The 20,535-nt window shown below is 48.2% G+C and overlaps 1 protein-coding gene across 6 annotated transcripts in view; it reads right to left on the minus strand.

The window, feature by feature from the left end:
• Window positions 1-20,535, minus strand: part of SPECC1 (sperm antigen with calponin homology and coiled-coil domains 1) — a 1,059,948-nt gene that overhangs the window by 69,453 nt on the left and 969,960 nt on the right. For all 6 annotated transcript variants that reach the window (XM_063955878.1, XM_063955877.1, XM_063955880.1 and 3 more), the window contains one exon: window positions 14,372-14,488. In XM_063955878.1, coding sequence (XP_063811948.1) covers window positions 14,372-14,488 — 117 coding nt within the window. The remainder of the gene's footprint in view (window positions 1-14,371; window positions 14,489-20,535) is intronic.

Consider the following 20,535-nt stretch of genomic DNA (forward strand, 5'->3'; position numbering starts at 1 on the left):
ATACACAAAGTGTAGTAATCCCGGCACTCCCTCTCCAAATGGCAATGTGCTGCAGTGCCCTCCTAGAGAAACAATGCTGATCCTCAATATAATGGATGGAGACAGGCGGCACTCAAGCAGACTCAAATAGAGTGAAAAAAGCGGTCCGTTTATGGATCAATAAACAGACCGCTTTTTTCACTCTATTTGAGGCTGCTTGAGTGCCGCCTGTCTCCATACATTATATATATATATATATATATATATATATAACTATAAAAACATAGTATTATATACATATATATATATATATATATATATATATATATAACTGTAAAAACACACACACCATGTGTGTAGCCCCCTCAGCGATAGCGATGCGCGGCCCCGCACATCGCTATCGCTGCTGCTAGATTGCATGCAGGCCAATCTAGCGGGTCGCTCACTTCACCCGCTGGGTGAAGTGATCGCCCCCCCTCGTCTCCCCCCGCACGGTCAGCACAGATCGCGCTGTGCTGAGCGGCAGGAGAAATGTGTGCTGAGCGGTTCGCTCAGCACACATCTCTCCCAAATCGGCCCGTGGGTACTTGGCTTAAAAAACATATCCAGTAATAAAAAAAAAAAAAAAAAAAAAACTGCTGAAACAAACAAACAAACAAACAAACAGCATCCTGTGTAATGCTGTTATCAATCGTATTCACAGCTCCCCTCTCCCTTAAACCCATATAGTAGTCTCTACCCCCCTTCCCCCACCCCTGAACCCACATAGCAGTCAATACCCCCCTTCACCCCTTCCCCTGAACCTATACAGCAGTCTCTACCCCCCTCCTCTCCACTCTCCCTCCTCCTCCTCCTCTCCCCTCCGCCCTCCTCCTCCTCCCACCGCCCCCTCCCCCCCCCCCCCCCCCCGTACCCATATAGCAGCTTTACCTTAGATGTGTTTTTTTCACTGTGGCAGATCTGCTGCCCAGATTATCCACCTTCCCTGCCAGATCCGCTGCCCGCTGCGCAGAGCCGCTGCTGCTACCCGCTGCACTCTCCTGCCGTGGCTCCGCCCCTATGCCGCCCAGCGCCTGATGTCACAGAGGAAATCCCGGTCAGCAGACCGGGTATTTCCTCAGCGGCGCTGCGTCTCGGAGCTTCGTAGCGCAATGACAAGCGGCTCAGCCGGGCCGCTTGTCATTGCACAGTGGTATGGGACAGCGGGCCAGGCAGAATCGGTTCGCGGGCCGCATCCGGCCCGCGGGCCGCATGTTGCCCACCCCTACTCTTGACACTTCTATTCGTTGACGTTTCTATAATGGGTGCAATGCCCATGGGCCCCTGGGGGGGGGCCACACCGCACCCATTTTAATATTTACCTTTCTGGAATCCAGCGCCGGGAGCTGCAATCGTGCCGGAAATCGCCACCAAAATGGCCGCCGCGCATGCGCGGTAGCCAAATTGGTCTCCAGATCATGGTGGGCGCCATGTATCCGGAGACCTGCGCAGGCGCAGTAGACTCCGGCACAATGCCGGAGTCTACAGCGCCGTACAGAGGAGGGGGCCCACCCGGAGGTGCATACGGGCCCCCTCCTCTGTAGAAACGCCCCTGCTTCTAGTATACCATCATCTGGGTCTGGGGGCTGGGAGTCAGGATTTATAGCTTGTAATTCCTCTAGTCTAAACGGATTGGAAGATGTGGTGGAGTTTCTTCAGTTCCTGTGATTGACACATTGTGGGGCCATGCGTTATTGAGGAATGAAATTGGGTGTCCGTTTGGCAGGTCGACTCTACTTAGGTCGACAGTCACTAGGTAGACCAATATTGGTCGACATTGACATGGTCGAAATGGACAAATGGTCGACACATGGCAGGTCGACACATAAAAAAGGTCGACACCTTTTTGTCCTGTTGACATTTTGACCCTGTCAACCTACTGACTGTCTATCTATACATTGGAACCCAGAGGTAAGTAGGCTTACTCCCAAGCCACATGAAAAAAGGACAGCTACGACCACATATCGGACCCCACATAGATGGAAGGAACACAGGGGATGGCAGGCAGACGGGGTGCAGTGGGTACAGGGGGAAACAATAGGAACACCAGAGGCAGAATAGGGGTAGATGGAAGGAAGACAGGGGGACACAGTAGGAACACGAGGAAGAACAAGTGAGACTGGAGGAAGACAGGGGAAAGATAGAGAGATGGGAGGAAGACAGGGGGAGATGGTAGGAACACAAAGAAGAACAGGGGAGACAGAAGAAAGATAGGGAGACAGGAAGAATAAGGGAAAATGGGAGGCTCCTCAACAACAGCAGCTTGTAACTGTCGACTGTCACAGTCTACCACAGGTAGCGGTGCCAGCAGCATGAAGCCTCCTCTCCTCTCCCCTGTCACAGACTCACGGAGTGCAGTGTGCGGTCCTAAAAGGGGGCGGGGCTACATGGGACCACGGGGCGGAGCTACACTGGGCCAGGATGCAGCCTGCAACACAGGAGGATGAGCTGCCAGACTTCCTTATGTAAGTGGCTAGAAAGAGAGTGAGTGAGTGTGTGTGTGTGTATATATACAGTATCTATATGTATGTGTGTAATGTATGTACACAGTATGTGTGTGTGTGTGTGTGTGTGTGTGTGACTGTGCGGCATAATGTGTGTAAGCGTCACTGCTACAGGGGCGTCTTGTATTACCGTCACTGCTACATGAAAGCATCACTGGTACAGGGGACGTTACGTGTGCAAGCGTCACTACTACAGGAGGCATTATGTGTGTAAGTGTTACTGGTACAGGGGGCGTTATGTGTGCAAGCGTCACTGCTACAGGGGGTGTTGTGTGTGTAAGCGTCACTGGTACAGGGGGCGTTACGTGTGCAAGCATCACTGGTATAGGGGGCGTTACGTGTGCAAGCGTCACTACTACAGGAGTCATTACATGTGTAAGCGTCACTACTACAGGGGCGTTACGTGTGCAAGCGTCACTACTACAGGGGCGTTACGTGTGCAAGCGTCACTACTACAGGGGCGTTACGTGTGCAAGCGTCACTACTACAGGGGTCATTACGTGTGTAAGCGTCACTACTACAGGGGCGTCACGTGTGCAAGCGTCACTACTACTGGGGGCTTTACGTGTGAAAGCGTCACTGGTACAGGGGGCGTTACGTGTGAAAGCGTCACTGGTACAGGGGGTGTTGTGTAAGCGTCACTGCTACAGGGGGCGTTAATGTGCAAGCGTCACTGCTACAGGGGGTGTTATGTGTGCAGCGCTGGCAGAGACCAGTGTCAGACAGGGGCATGAAGGGCCCACCAGTGGAAGGGGTCCATGCTTAGGGGTGTGCCCAGCCACCACAGAGGCTTGGCTAACCATTAAAGAATGCATGGTCTGGGCCCCTTGCTAAAATAAGATTTTACTCACCGGTAAATCTATTTCTCGTAGTCCGTAGTGGATGCTGGGAACTCCAAAAGGACCATGGGGAATAGCGGCTCCGCAGGAGACTGGGCACAACTAAAGAAAGCTTTTAGGTCACCTGGTGTGCACTGGCTCCTCCCACTATGACCCTCCTCCAAGCCTCAGTTAGGACACTGTGCCCGGACGAGCTGATATAATAAGGAAGGATTTTGTATCCCGGGTAAGACTCTTACCAGCCACACCAATCACACCGTATAACTCGTGATACTATACTCAGTTAACAGTATGAAAAGAACTGAGCCTCTCAACAGATGGCTCAACAATAACCCTTTAGTTAACAATAACTATGAACAAGTATTGCAGACAATCCGCACTTGGGATGAGCGCCCAGCATCCACTACGGACTACGAGAAATAGATTTACCGGTGAGTAAAATCTTGTTTTCTCTGACGTCCTAGTGGATGCTGGGAACTCCGAAAGGACCATGGGGATTATACCAAAGCTCCCAAACGGGCGGGAGAGTGCGGATGACTCTGCAGCACCGAATGAGAGAACTCAAGGTCCTCCTCAGCCAGGGTATCAAATTTGTAGAATTTTGCAAACGTGTTTGCCCCTGACCAAGTAGCAGCTCGGCAAAGTTGTAAAGCCGAGACCCCTCGGGCAGCCGCCCAAGATGAGCCCACCTTCCTTGTGGAATGGGCTTTTACTGATTTAGGATGCGGCAGTCCAGCCGCAGAATGCGCCAGCTGAATTGTGCTACAAATCCAGCGAGCAATAGTCTGCTTAGAAGCAGGAGCACCCAGTTTGTTGGGTGCATACAGGATAAATAGCGAGTCAGTTTTCCTGACTTTAGCCGTCCTGGAAACATACATTTTCAAGGCCCTGACTACGTCCAGTAACTTGGAATCCTCCAAGTCCCTAGTAGCCGCAGGCACCACAATAGGTTGGTTCAAGTGAAAAGCTGATACCACCTTAGGGAGAAACTGGGGACGAGTCCTCAATTCCGCCCTATCCATATGGAAAATCAGATAAGGGCTTTTACATGACAAAGCTGCCAATTCTGACACACGCCTGGCTGAAGCCAAGGCCAATAACATGACCACTTTCCACGTGAGATATTTTAGATCCACGGTATTAAGTGGCTCAAACCAATGTGATTTTAAGAAACTCAACACCACGTTGAGATCCCAAGGTGCCACTGGAGGCACAAACGGGGGCTGAATATGCAGCACTCCTTTCACAAACGTCTGAACGTCAGGTAGTGAAGCTAGTTCTTTCTGGAAGAAAATCAACAGAGCCGAGATCTGTACCTTAATGGAGCCTAATTTCAGGCCCATAGTCACTCCTGCTTGTAGGAAATGCAGAAATCGACCTAGTTGAAATTCCTCTGTTGGGGCCTTTTTGGCCTCACACCAAGCAACATATTTCCGCCATATGCGGTGATAATGCTTTGCGGTTACATCTTTCCCGGCTTTAATCAGCGTAGGAATGACTTCCTCCGGAATGCCCTTTTCCTTCAGGATCCGGCGTTCAACCGCCATGCCGTCAACCGCAGCCGCGGTAAGTCTTGGAACAGACAGGGCCCCTGCTGCAGCAGGTCCTGTCTGAGCGGCAGAGGCCATGGGTCCTCTGAGATCATCTCTTGAAGTTCCGGGTACCACGCTCGTCTTGGCCAATCCGGAACCACGAGTATTGTTCTTACTCCTCGTTTTCTTATTATTCTCAGTAACCCTTGGTATGAGAGGCAGAGGAGGGAACACATAAACTGACTGGTACACCCACGGTGTCACTAGAGCGTCCACAGCTATCGCCTGAGGGTCCCTTGACCTGGCGCAATATCTCTCTAGTTTTTTGTTTAGGCGGGACGCCATCATATCCACCTGTGGCCGTTACCATCGATTTACAATCAGCGTGAAGACTTCTGGATGAAGTCCCCACTCTCCCGGGTGGAGGTCGTGCCTGCTGAGAAAGTCTGCTTCCCAGTTGTCCACTCCCGGAATGAACACTGCTGACAGTGCTAGTACGTGATTTTCCGCCCATCGGAGAATCCTTGTGGCTTCTGCCATTGCCATCCTGCTTTTTGTGCCGCCCTGTCGATTTACATGGGCGACTGCCGTGATGTTGTCTGACTGGATCAGTACCAGCTGGTGTAGAAGCAGGGATTTTGCCTGACTTAGGGCATTGTAAATGGCCCTTAGTTCCAGAATATTTATGTGTAGGGAAGACTCCTGACTCGACAATAGTCCTTGGAAGTTTCTTCCCTGTGTGACTGCCCCCCAGCCTCGAAGGCTGGCATCCGTGGTCACCAGGACCCAGTCCTGTATGCCGAATCTGCGGCCCTCTAGAAGATGAGCACTCTGCAGCCACCACAGCAGAGACACCCTGGTTCTTGGTGACAGGGTTATTAGGCGATGCATCTGAAGATGCGATCCGGACCATTGGTCCAACAGGTCCCACTGAAAGATTCTGGCATGGAACCTGCCGAAAGGAATTGCTTCGTAAGAAGCCACCATCTTTCCCAGGACCCGCGTGCAGTGATGCACCGATACCTGGTTTGGTTTCAGGAGGTCTCTGACTAGAGATGACAGCTCCTTGGCTTTCTCCTCCGGGAGAAACACTTTTTTCTGGACTGTATCCAGAATCATACCCAGGAACAGTAGACGTGTCGTCGGAACCAGCTGTGATTTTGGAATATTCAGAATCCAACCGTGCTGGTGTAGCACCTCCTGAGATAGTGCTACTCCCACCAACAACTGCTCCTTGGACCTCGCCTTTATTAGGATATCGTCCAAGTACGGGATAATTAAAACTCCCGTTCTTCGAAGGAGTATCATCATTTCCGCCATAACCTTGGTAAACACTCTCGGTGCCGTGGAGAGTCCAAACGGCAGCGTCTGGAATTGGTAATGACAATCCTGTACCACAAATCTGAGGTACTCCTAGTGAGGATAGTAAATGGGGACATGCAGGTAAGCATCCTTGATGTCCAGGGATACCATGTAATCCCCCTCGTCCAGGCTTGCAATAACCGCCCTGAGCGATTCCATCTTGAACTTGAATTTTTTTATGTATGTGTTCAAGGATTTCAAATTTAAAATGGGTCTCACCGAACCGTCCGGTTTCGGTACCACAAACAGTGTGGAATAGTAACCCCGTCCTTGTTGAAGTAGGGGCACCTTGATTATCACCTGCTGGGAATACAGCTTGTGAATTGCCGCTAGCACAGCCTCCCTGTCTGAAGGAGTAATCGGCAAGGCAGATTTTAGGAACCGGTGGGGTGGAGACGCCTCGAATTCCAGTTTGTACCCTTGAGATACTATTTGCAGGATCCAGGGATCCACCTGTGAGCGAGCCCACTGATCGCTGAAATTTTTGAGGCGGCCCCCCACCGTACCTGGCTCCGCCTGTGGAGCCCCACCGTCATGCGGCGGACTTGGAAGAAGCGGGGGAGGCACTTTTGCTCCTGGGAACCTGCTGTTTGTTGCAGCCTTTTTCCCCTACCTCTGCCTCTGGACAGAAAGGACCCGCCTTTTCCACGCCTGTTTTTCTGAGTCCGAAAGGACTGTACCTGATAAAACGGCGCCTTTTTAGGCTGTGAGGGAACATGGGGTAAAAATGCTGACTTCCCAGCAGTTGCTGTGGAAACTAGGTCCGAGAGACCATCCCCAAATAACTCCTCACCCTTATAAGGCAAAACTTCCATGTGCCTTTTTGAATCTGCATCCCCTGTCCACTGGCGAGTCCATAAGCCTCTCCTAGCAGAAATGGACAATGCACTTATTTTAGATGCCAGCCGGCAGATCTCCCTCTGTGCATCTCTCATGTATAAGACTGAGTCTTTTATATGCTCTATGGTTAGCAGAATAGTGTCCCTGTCTAGGGTGTCAATATTTTCTGACAGGGAATCTGACCACGCAGCGGCAGCACTGCACATCCATGCTGACGCAATAGCTGGTCTAAGTATAATGCCTGAGTGTGTATATACAGACTTCAGGGTCGCCTCCTGCTTTCTATCAGCAGGTTCCTTGAGGGCGGCCGTATCCGGAGACGGTAGTGCCACCTTTTTAGACAAACGTGTGAGCGCTTTATCCACCCTAGGGGGTGTCTCCCAACGTGACCTATCCTCTGGTGGGAAAGGGAACGCCATTAGTAACTTCTTAGAGATTACCAATCTTTTATCAGGGAAAGCCCACGCTTCTTCACACACTTCGTTTAATTCTTCTGATGGGGGAAAAACTACGGGTAGTTTTTTCTCCCCAAACATAATACCCTTTTTAGTGGTACCTGGGTTTATATCAGAAATTTGTAACACCTTTCATTGCTTCAATCATGCAACGAATGGCCTTAGTGGACATTAGACTAGACTCATCGTCGTCGACACTGGTGTCAGGATCCGTGTCGACATCCGCGTCTGCCATCTGAGGTAGCGGGCGTTTTAGAGCCCCCGATGGCCTTTGAGACGCCTGGACAGGCACGAGCTGAGAAGCCGGCTGTCCCGCATTTGGCATGTCGTCAAATTTTTTGTGTAAGGAGTCGACACGTGCACGCAATTCCTTCCATAAGTCCATCCACTCAGGTGTCTGCCCCGCAGGGGGTGACATCCCTTCTATAGGCATCTGCTCCGCCTCCACATCATTATCCTCATCAAACATGTCGACACAGCCGTACCGACACACCGCACACACACAGGGAATGCTCTAACAGAGGACAGGACCCACAAAAGCCCTTTGGGGAGACAGAGTGAGAGTATGCCAGCACACACCAGAGCGCTATATAATGCAGGGACTAACTGAATTATGTCCCCTATAGCTGCTGTTATATATACTGCGCCTAAATTTAGTGCCCCCCCTCTCTTTTTTACCCTTTTCTGTAGTGTAGACTGCAGGGGAGAGCCAGGGAGCTTCCTTCCAGCGGAGCTGTGAGGGAGAAATGGCGCCAGTGTGCTGAAGGATATAGCTCCGCCCCTTTTTCGCGGACTTTTCTCCCGCTTTTTTATGGATTCTGGCAGGGGTAATTATCACATATATAGCCTCTGGGGCTATATATTGTGGTATTTTTGCCAGCCAAGGTGTTTTTATTGCTGCTCAGGGCGCCCCCCCCCTAGCGCCCTGCACCCTCAGTGACCGGAGTGTGAAGTGTGTATGAGGAGCAATGGCGCACAGCTGCAGTGCTGTGCGCTACCTTGGTGAAGACTGATGTCTTCTGCCGCCGATTTTCCGGACCTCTTCTTGCTTCTGGCTCTGTAAGGGGGACGGCGGCGCGGCTCCGGGACCGAACACCAAGGCCAGTTCCATGCGGTGGATCCCTCTGGAGCTAATGGTGTCCAGTAGCCTAAGAAGCCCAAGCTAGCTGCAAGCAGGTAGGTTCGCTTCTTCTCCCCTTAGTCCCTCGCTGCAGTGAGCCTGTTGCCAGCAGGTCTCACTGTAAAATAAAAAAACCTAATTATATACTTTATTTTTAGAAGCTCTGGAGAGCCCCTAGTGTGCATCCAACCTCGGCCGGGCACAAAATCTAACTGAGGCTTGGAGGAGGGTCATAGTGGGAGGAGCCAGTGCACACCAGGTGACCTAAAAGCTTTCTTTAGTTGTGCCCAGTCTCCTGCGGAGCCGCTATTCCCCATGGTCTTTTCGGAGTTCCCAGCATCCACTAGGACGTCAGAGAATATATATATATATATATATATATATATATATATACACATACATACACTGTATATATACAGTACATACAGGGTGATTCAAAAGTCACAGTACACCATTTTGTTTCAAAAACTGTGCAGGAAATGGGAAAACTGAATACTCCAGTAAGGTATAGGTGAGGTGGGCTATCTTTTAGGGTATGTACTGAACATGGGCGCCATCTTGAAACTACAGTAAGTCAGTTTTTTCAAAAGGAAAGGGGGTCGTGTAACATGTAAAAAAACACATCAGAATTTGCTGAAAAGTTTATTGCTGCAAACAGATTTGAAATAGCAGTTATGGTTCAAAAGTTACAACACTTTTTTGTTGTTGCAGGTAACTGAAGATGGCTTTGACAAAAGAGGAGAGAATTGAGGTAATTTTTATGTCAAACGTCGTGTGCTGCTTTGTGGGTTCTTCACGAAGGATGACAAACCCATTGTTGAGGTTGTCTCGTTAGTAGCACTTTTTGGACGACCACTCTATGACTTGTCCAGCGACAGTCCCAGTTTTTCGGAATTTGGAAATTAGGCACCTGACAGTGTTATGTGACATTGGAGGTCTTGGAAAATTATAAAATGGAGAGTGAAAAAGTACTAGCACTTCAGCTCCTAACTCAAACACAGCCTGTGACATGGCATTTAGGACCTGATTGGCTGGTACGTCTTTACTCTCCATTTTATCACTTCCAAGCGATGATGCATCTAGCGGTGTGTCTGTCAAACATTCAGCAGCAATAGTTACTTCAGCCCTAACAAAGACTGTTCCCCAAAGTCACTGAACGTTAAATCTCGTTATATGTACAGTACATACATATGTGCATAGACTAAAAACTGATTACTAGTCAAGTGTGTGGGACATCAGTGCCGGCGCTAGCCGCTCAGCAAGGTCCGCAAAGCAGGGAGGCGCCTGGCATTAAAGGCGCCCTCCCTGCTCTGCTACTGTACTTTGCTGATGCGCAGTGTTGGTGCAGCCTGCGCCTGTCACACTGTGTGACAAGCAGAAGGCAGACGCGGTGCTGGCAGCATGAACACAGGATCCTCGGTCTCCTCCTGTGTCAGAGCCCTCCCCCTTCCCTGCCCGTCTTGCTCCTCCCCGCTGCACATGTCATGCTGGGAGGCAGGAGCATCGTCCCCACCTCCTCTCTTCCCTCCCCCCTCACAGCAGACTTCAGCACCGCCCCTCCACGGAGTCCCCTCTCATCAATGGTGGATTCAAGACCAGGTAGGGAGAAAAAGCATATTAGTGTGTGTGTAAAGTAGTATGTTACTGTGTGCTGGGAAGGGGGGGGGGGGACTGGTGTGTTACTGTGTGCTGGGGGGAGGGGGGACTGGTATGTTTCTGTGGGCGGGGGGGGGGGGGGGAAGATAAAGTGAAATATTACTGTGTGCTGGGGGGGGACTGGTATATTACTGTGTGCTGGGGGGGAGATAAAGTGAAATATTACTGTGTACTGGGGTCGGGGGGGGGGGGGAAGAACTGGTATGTTACTGTGTGCTGGGGTGGGGGGGGGAGATAAAGTGAAATATTACTGTGTACTGGGGTGGGGGGGGACTGGTATGTTACTGTGTGCTGGGGTGGGGGGGGGGAGATAAAGTGAAATATTACTGTGTATTGGGATCGGGGGGGGGGGATAAACTGGTATGTTACTGTGTGCTGGGATGGGGGGGTATAAAGTGGAATATTACTGTACTGGGGTCGGGGGGAGGGGATAAACTGGTATGTTACTGTGTGCTGGGGTGAGGGGGATAATGTGGAATATTAATATGTACTGGGGTCGGGGTGGGGGGGGGATAAGCTGGTATATTACTGTGTGCTGGGGTGGGGGGGATAAAGTGGTATGTTACTGTGTGCTGGGGTGAGGGGGATAAAGTGGAATATTACTGTGTACTGGGGTCGGGGGGGGAGAAACTAGTATGTTACTGTGTGCTGGGGTGGGCGGGATAAAGTGGAATATTAGTGTTTGCTGGGGTGGGGGGTGGATAAAGTGGCATATAATGTGTGCTGGGTGGTGGTGGTAGTGTAGTTTTTGCGGGGACTGGGCTGCAGGGTAGCTGTGGTGTAGCGTGTGGGGAGGGGGGATTAATTGCTTAATTAGTCATTGTGGGGAGGTAGAGGAAAAAAAATCCCTTATAAGCCATGTCTCGCACAGCCTTATCAGGGCTAATTGAATAGCCCCTTGGAGACACAATTACCCGCGATCAGTGACCGTGGGTAATAGGATACCTCAATATGTTGTGTAAAGGTCACTAGGACTAACAGATTTTACTTATGGACTACAGGGCTGCATCCCCCCAGTAAAATCTGCCACCCGCAGGGACTGCCTAGCAGTGGCAGTGACTTACTGTACCATAGGAAGTGTTTCTCTTCATGGGACTGTAAGTCCGGACTTGTAATGTTACTATTTTTTTTAATTTATGTTAAATGCAGTTTCTCCACTGCCTGCCACGCGCTGCCTCTCCACAGCCGTCACCTCTCTCTCCTGTCACCCACTCACTCTCATCCTCTCACCATCACCTCTCTCTCCAGTCACTCTCTCCGTCACCCCCCCTCCCCATCAGCTCTCTCTCCTATCACCCTCTCCCTGTCATCCAACCCTCTCCCCGTCACCTCTTTCCTGTCACTCTCTCCCTGTCATCCAACCCTCTCCCCGTCACCTCTTTCCTGTCACTCTCTCCCTGTCACCCACCCCTCTCCGCATCACCTCTCTCTCCTGTTGAACTATCCCTGTCACCCACTGATTCTCACCCTTTCCCCATCACCTCTCTCTCCTGTCACCCACTGACGCTCATCCTCTCCCCGTCATTCTCTTTTTTCACCCTCTGCTTGTCACCCTCTCATCGTCACCTTCCGGTTCTCACTGTTGCCCACTGCCTCTCCCTAGCTTCACTCTGTGCCCGTCTCCCACTATTTCTCACTGTAGCTATCCTCTCCCCGTCACCCACTGACATTCCTGTTACCCACTTACTCTCACCCTCTACCCGTCACCCTTTCTCTCCTGCTATCCTCTCTCTCTCACACACCCGTGATCCATACGATCGCATGGTGTGTGCACTCCCACTAACTGGATGCAGCTAGTCGCAAGCGCAATGTGGCTGCTTGTGGGTAGGATGAGAGCGGAGTAGGAGGGCGCAAAATTTAGAGTTTGCAGCAGGGCGCCGAATAACCTAGCACCGGCCCTGTGTGACATAGACAGATTTCTAGGAAAATTGGTCAGGGACAATAAACAGGAGAAAAGAATAGCAAAATCCTCCTTACTCTTCTGGTGAACTGAGTATTTAATGTTGCATTACAATTGATTACATTGATCCTACTCAGGACAGGGCGAATACTAAACTGAGCCAGGAATAAAGCCCAACAGTATTTGCGGAAATGACTAACTATGAGGGTAATTCAGACCTGATCGTAGATGTGCTAAATTTAGCACATCTACGATCATTTACTTTGACATTCAGGTGACGCCCAGCCCAAGGCTAGTCCGCCCCACCTGTCAGGTCCTACCCCCCCACACACACACACACACACCCAGGTGCAAAAGCTTTGCACGGCGATGCTTTTGCACCTGCGCGCTGGCAGGCCGCTACCTGCTGTGTCCTGGGTCGCAGCGGCTGCATGTGATGTCACGCTGCCGCCGCGGCCCGCCCCCACCCCAGCGGTCCGGACATGCCTGCGTTGTCCGGACCGCGTCCCGCCAGCGGCGTTCAAACTCCACTGGCACGCCCCTCCCACCCCACAAATGCCTCTGCCTGTCAATCAGGCAGAGGTGATCGCAGCCCAGAGATGCTGTTAGCGTCTCACTGGGCTCCCGAGGTGCGTGCGCACTCCACATAGGGATACAGACTGCGATCGCTGCCGTGATCCAGTCTGAATTACCTCCTATTTATGCTGCAGGATCTTAGGAGACACAAATTGCTAGTAACTCGGATTATTCTACAAAGTAACAACTAATGTACTTCAGGGAGCTCCACTGATTTCATTAGAAAGGAGTTTAAAGAATTCTGTGACACAACCTTGGAGGTCTCAACTGCATATTTTTAGTTACCTGAGAAATTCATAATGAACAAAGCGGTGACTTACCAAATAAGTGCCCCATCTTACACATGTCTGTGGAACTGTGTTACTTTAATGCCTGAGCATTTGTGAAAGCATTATATGTTTGATTACTTGTAATACCAGTATTTGCACATATTGATAGAAACAAGTGTTCCAGCAGGTCTAAATAAGTTTTAATTAATACTGAATAGTTAGATTTTCATAATTCAGTTGCATAAAGTTGCTCATATTTTTCCAGTATCAATAGTAAGATTGTATCTTGAACTGCTTGCATGCCTATCCGTGATCAGTATCACTGATCCAAGTAACCTTCAGTTGTTCCTGTTAAGAAATACTACCAGACACAGAGTTCCAGCGAAATAAAACTATTTTTTTTTGTTTCGTCTGCGCAATTTATTGTTAAGTACTGGCTCATCCTCCTTACCTTTCTTAGGAAGACAAAAGGAACCTTTACCTATGGCAGAGAATATGACTAACAGGTAAAAGAGAACATAGTCGCAACAGTTTACTGGCATACTAACCTTGTCACATACATATTTGCCATGCATGAGCTGATATTTAGTACAGTGTGCAAATAGACATATTTTATATAGATACAACTGGCAATGGTGGTCATACCGAGTTGTTCGCTCGGTAATTTTCTTCGCATCGCAGCGATTTTCCGCTAATTGCGCATGCGCAATGTTCGCACTGCGACTGCGCCAAGTAAATTTGCTATGAAGATTGGTATTTTACTCACGCCATTACGAGGTTTTTTTTTCGTTCTGGTGATCGTAATGTGATTGACAGGAAGTGGGTGTTTCTGGGCGGAAACTGGACGTTTTATGGGAGTGTGTGAAAAAACGCTACCGTTTCTGGGAAAAACGCGGGAGTGGCTGGAGAAACGGAGGAGTGTCTGGGCGAACGCTGGGTGTGTTTGTGACGTCAAACCAGGAACGACAAGCACTGAACTGATCGCACTGGAAGAGTAAGTCTCGAGCTACTCAGAAACTGAACAGAGAAGTCTTTTCGCAATATTGCGAATCTTTCGTTCGCAATTTTGATAAGCTTAGATTCACTCCCAGTAGGCGGCGGCTTAGCGTGTGCAATGCTGCTAAAAGCAGCTTGCGAGCGAACAACTCAGAATGAGGGCCAATGTGCATATACCCCCACCCCACCACCACCACTCCCATCCCAAATCACACCCTGTGGTACATTAAGGCGGCTTACATATATGCACATATACTACAATACATGATAATACAATGCTACTGGTTTAGCAGGACAATAGTACCTTGTCTTGGCTGTTGAGCTCGTGGTATGGTATATGAGCGGGCAGATACGTGTGTAGCAGGGCACAGAAAGCCAGACCGTCACTCCAACTGCTGCTGAAGTTAGTTATATCGATATTCTGTAAAAACACAAAACCGTAAGAGGTTTTTCACTGCGTTCACAATACACAAAAGGCTACAGAAACCATTCTCCCTGGGTAGTCTCTGGGTAGCTTTAATAACTCTATTGTTGCTACGTCAAAGCTCAACTCTAATGAACAATTAATTGCTCAAGTCGGCTAAGCCAAATCTTTCACTGCTTCCTGTATTGCAGTTATTGTGTTTTCATTTACTGCCAACACAAAGTATAACTAACTTCACTGCTGACATCCTCTCAGCGGATATGAATCATAATGTTGGGCCAACAAAACTTAAATTAGTTCACACATTAATATAACAGCATCATACGTAGTGTCATTTAAGTTTGGTTTACTACGGTACTTAATAGCATTGCTATTGGAAGATATGTTCAGTTACCACACAGCCAATATACAGTAGTTCCACGGCGATTGGTGGAAAAAAAAAAGAAGCTATACAGTATGGACACATCAGATCCGCTGCTTGTGACATGAGACACCCGGTAAATACTCACAAAAACAAATGATGTCAACAGGAAAAAAATATTTTCAAAGCCCTGGTGACAAATCACTAATCAGTTAGAAAGATAAATCAATAGTTAAAGGTCGCCTACTCTTCCAGTATGTGTGTTAGAGCTCTCCAGGCTCCAGGACAAGGCCGGTGACGGGGTAGGGGGGGATCTTGGGGATCAAAGGAGACACCTGTACCGAGCCCCAAGGGTACGCAATTTAGGGGCAGATTTATTAAGCTTGGTGAAGTGATAATGTGGAAGGTGATAAAGAACCAGCCAATCAGATCCTAACTACCATGTCACAGGCTGGGTTTGAAAAATGACAGGAGCTGACTGGCTGGTCCTTTATCACCTTCCAATTTATCACTTCACCAACCGTAATAAATCTGCCCCTTAGTACCCAACAGGGATGTGAGCCGTCTTGTACAAATAGGGCAGCGAGCTGAAGGCAGTGTGGGCGCAGTCTCAGAGTGACAGAATCCTCTCACACACAGTGACTGTGCGGCACAAGTGTGCACCCGCTCTCCCGGGTCCAGCTCTGTTGCAGGCAGTTACGGAACATAGCAGCAGCTCCGCTGTCCAGGATTCCCGTGCTCTGCGTCGGCCTCTTCTGGTGAGGTGTGAGGGCCACATTGTACCTGCTGTGCAGTGTGAGGGTCTGGATACTGGGGAGTGCAGCACAGATGAGACTCTCCCCGAGGTAAGAGTGGCTTGGTGAGGGGATACAGGGCTTTGGGATGGGGTGGGGGAGAAGGGAATGCAGCAAGGAGTCATTGGGGAGAGACAGACTGTGCGGCGAGCGGGAGGAAGGAGAGAGGGAGACACATACTGTGGTGTGTGTGGGGGAGGAAGGAAAGATATACATATACATATATATATATATATATCAGGTGTTTTTCCAGACAACAAATCCAGAATAGAGGGCACTCACCAGTTCAATTTCAATATAAAGGATTTAATGGTACATCAGAGCCAATTCATACTGTCGACGAGTAAGTACATACTTACTCTTGGTGTGCTGAGCAGATGTCTCTTTGGTTGTCCTGAGAAAGGCTTGCTTAAGCCGAAACGTCGACAGTATGAATTGGCTCTGATGTACCATTAAATCCTTTATATTGAAATTGAACTGGTGAGTGCCCTCTATTCTGGATTTGTTGTCTGGAAAAACACCTGATATATGTGGATGTCCTGATTTGGGCCTCCCTGAGGAGCACCCCCCTGGTGACTTTGATTGCTGTGAGTGCGGACATTACATATTGGTATATATATATATATATATTTATTTATTTTTTTTTTTTTTTTTATTTACTAACAGTTTCTTATGCGTTGAATATGCGAGACTGGTGGTCGGGATATATAAATATATAATCTGAGGGGCCCCGGAGAAATCACTTTACCAGGCCCAAGATTTCTGTTGCCGGCCCTGGACCTGGAAGCCAGATACAAAAAGCAGGTAATGATGAATATCTCACAAATAAATTAACTTGGTTTGATGAAAAGGGAAAATTGGAAAATCCCAAGCTCAAGAGTGTTGGTAAAATATTGTAATGTGTAACCAAATAGTAAGGTAGGTAGATAGATGTTCCACTATTTACTGTATAATAATGTTGCTCTCAATCAGTGCAGGGATGCAGCCCTGAGAGTCTATGTTTATGGTAATAGACGAAAGAAAAATGAGAACTCTCTTTTTATGAGGCACTTATATTTTATATATATATATAAATACTTTTATTGGTGTTTTTAAAATACTGATCTAGTCAATAGGAACAACAATCAGTACCGCACTCCCTCTGTGCCCCACTCCTGCAGTTTCTCTTCCTTGCCCAGGACCCAGCACCATTACTATACCCTCTATATTCCTTCCTTTTAAATTCATCTCACCTCATCGCTACAGAAACCCTGATAATCTCATTCACATCACCGCCTCAGACACTCTCCCTCTCTCCTGTGCCCTCTGGAATGCCAGATATGTCTGTAACAAACTCGTCACAACCCATTACCTCTTCATCTCCAATCACCTGCATCTCCTAGCCATCAGTGAAACCTGGATTACCCCCTGTGACACAGTTTCTCCTGCTGCTCACTCTACTGGAGGACTCACATTCTCACATACCCCCCAACCCGGGGGTCGCCATGGTGGTGGTGTTGGTGTCCTTTTACCCTCTAGCTACACCTACCAACTCATAATTCTAGAACCGTCCCTCACATTCTCTACATCGGAGGTCCATGCTATATGCCTCTACCAACCTGCTAATCCTTGAGTTGCAGTCATTTACCGTCCCCCTGGCATTTCCTCCAAATTCCTCAACAACTTTGCTTCCTGGCTTTCTCACTTCCTCTCTTCTGACATTCACTGCATTATCCTAGGCGATTTCAACATCCCTATCAATATACCCACTAAATCCCCTGCTTCTAAACTCCTTAACCTCACCTCTTCACTTGGTATCTCCCAGTAAACCTCCTAACCCTCCCATGTGAACGGATCTGGTTTTCACTCACCGTTGTGGTATTTCTGATTTCTCCAACTCCCCTTTTCCCTTCTCTGACCACCATCTGCTCTCTTTTAACTTATCTATCTCTGCTTCCCCATCTCTACCTCCTAAGGCTACCATCACTAAGCATAACATTGAGGCTATTGACACCACATCGCTAACCAGCCAGTTTGACTCACTTCTCTCTTATGTCCTGAACAAGCCTACCCTATTACAATGCATCCCTTGCTTCTGCTCGACTGTCGCTCCACCAACAACTATTCACCTTTGCAGATTACAACCTCAACCCTGGCACACCAAATGCACCAGATAGCTTCAAAAATGCTCATGCACTGCCGAGCGACAGTGGAGGAAATCACGCTCTAAGGCAGACTTCCTCCATTTCAAACTTATGCTCTCGTCGTTCAGTGCTGCCCTTTCCCTCGCTAAACAGACATACTTCAAGAATCTCATCTCCTCCCAGTCTTCCAATGCCCAGCGCCTCTTTGCCACTGTCAACTCCCTCCTCGTCTCCCCTCATCACTGTTAGCGATTGGCTTTGCCACTTATTTCACATCGAAGATGGACTCCATACGTCAGGACATCACCTCCCACCAGATCATCAGCAACCAGCCACCTCCTAACCCTTTCCACCCCATTCCGTCGCTCTCACCAAGTCTGACATCCTTCTCCCATATACAGTTGTGCTCATAAGTTTACATACCCTAGCAGAATTTGTGATTTTCTGGCCATTTGTCAGAGAATATGAATGATAACTCACAAACTTTTCTTTCACTCATGGTTAGTGGTTGGGTGAAGCCATTTATTGTCAAACAACTGTGTTTACTCTTCTTATATCATAATGACAACAGAAACTACCCAAATGACCCTGATCAAAAATTTACATACCCCAGTTCTTAATACCGTGTTTTGCCTCCTTTAACATCAATGACAGCTTGAAGTATTTTGTGGTAGTTGTGGCTGAGGCGCTTTATTTTCTCAGATGGTAAAGCTGCCCATTCTTCTTGGCAAAAAGCCTCCAGTTCCTGTAAATTCTTGGGCTATCTTGCATGAACTGCACGTTTGAGATCTCCCCAGAGTGGCTCAATGATATTGAGGTTAGGAGACTGAGATGGCCACTCCAGAACCTTCACTTTATTCTGCTGTAGCCAATGACAGGTCAACTTGGCCTTGTGTTTTGGATCATTGTCATGTTGGAACGTCCAAGTACGTACCATGCGCAGCTTCCGGGCTGATGAGTGCAAATTTTCCTCCAGTATTTTCTGATAACATGCTGCATTCATCTTGCCATCAATTTTGACCAAGTTTCCAGTGCCTTTCTAGCTCACACATCCCCAAAACATCATCGATCCACCTCCGTGTTTCACAGTAGGAATGGTGTACCTTTCATCATAGGCCTTGTTGACTCCTCTCCAAATGTAACGTTTATGGTTGTGGCCAAAAATTTCAATTTTGGTCTCATCACTCCAAATGACTTTGTTACAGAAGTTTTGAGGCTTGTCTCTGTGCTGTTTGGAGTATTGTAAGCGGGATGCTTTGTGGCATTTGCGTAGTAATGGCTTTCTTCTGGCGACTCGACCATGCAGCCAATTTTTCTTCAAATGCCTCCTTATTGTGCATCTTGAAACAACCACACCACTTTTTTTTCAGAGAGTCCTGTATTTCAGCTTAAGTTTTTTGTGGATTTTTCTTTGCATCCCGAACAATTTTCCTGGCAGTTGTGGCTGGAATTTTTGTTGGTCTACCTGACCGTGATTTGGTTTCCACAGAATCCCTCATTTTCCACTTCTTAATTAGAGTTTGAACACTGCTGATTGGCATTCTCAATTGCTTGGATATCTTTTTATATCTTTTTCCTGTTTTATACAGTTCAATTACCTTTTCCCGCAGATCCTTTGACAATTCTTTTGCTTTCCCCATGACTCAGAATCCAGACACGTCAGTGCAGCACTGGATGAAAGATGCAAGGGTCTTTCAGGAGTCCAGAAACTCACTGACCTTTTATACACACACACTGATTACAAGCAAACAGATCACAGGTGAGGATGGTTACCTTTAATAGCCATTCAAACCCGTTTGTGTCAGTTTGTGTGCATGTTATCAGGCCAAAATCTCCAGGGTATGTAAAATTTTGATCAGGGTCATTTGGGTAGTTTCTGTTGTCATTATGATTTAAAAAGAGTAAACACAGTTGTTTGACAATAAATGGCTTCACCCAACCACTAACCATGAGTGAAAGAAAAGTTTGTGAGTTATCATTCATATTCTCTGACAAATGGCCAGAAAATCACAAATTCTGCTAGGGTATGTAAATTTATGAGCACAACTGTATCTGGTGAGGAAGTCATGGCCCTCATCTGTTCCTCCCCCCCCCCTCACCACCTCCCCACTTGACTCCCCTACCGCCTCCTCTGTTACCTCTCTCCTTCTGCCTGTTCCCATCTTGCCCACCTTACTTAATCTCTCCCTCTCATCAGGCACTGTCCCCTCTGTCTTCAAGCATGCACTCGTCTCCCCTACTCTTAAAAAAAACCTAACCTTGAGCCAAACCCCCTCTCCAACTACCGACCCATCTCTATATCCTTTTTGCCTCCAAACTCCTTTAGCATATTGTCTACAGCTGCCTTACTTCCTTTCTTTCCTCCCACTCATTGCTTGACCCTTTCCAGTCTGGATTCTGTTCTCTCCACTACACTGAAACTGCCCTCACAAAAATCTGCAATGACCTCCATGCTGCCAAATCTAAAGGCCACTACTCTCTGCTTATTCTTCTTGACCTCTCTGCTGCTTTTGACTCTGTGAACCACCCTCTCCTTCCTCAAATCCTTCACTCCATTGGTCTCCGTAATTGGTCTTCTCCTTTTCTGTCTCTATACATCCTCTTTAGGTGTACTCATTAGCTCTTTTAACTTTAAATACCATCTCTATGTTGATGATACTCAAATCTACCTTTCCTCCCCTGACCTTTCCCCTGCTCTCCTGACTCGTATCTCAAACTGTCTCTCTGCTATATCTTATTGGATATCCTAGCGCTTTCTTAAACTTA

This window comes from Pseudophryne corroboree, chromosome 2 (genome assembly GCF_028390025.1).
Source record: "Pseudophryne corroboree isolate aPseCor3 chromosome 2, aPseCor3.hap2, whole genome shotgun sequence".
NCBI lineage: Eukaryota > Metazoa > Chordata > Amphibia > Anura > Myobatrachidae > Pseudophryne > Pseudophryne corroboree.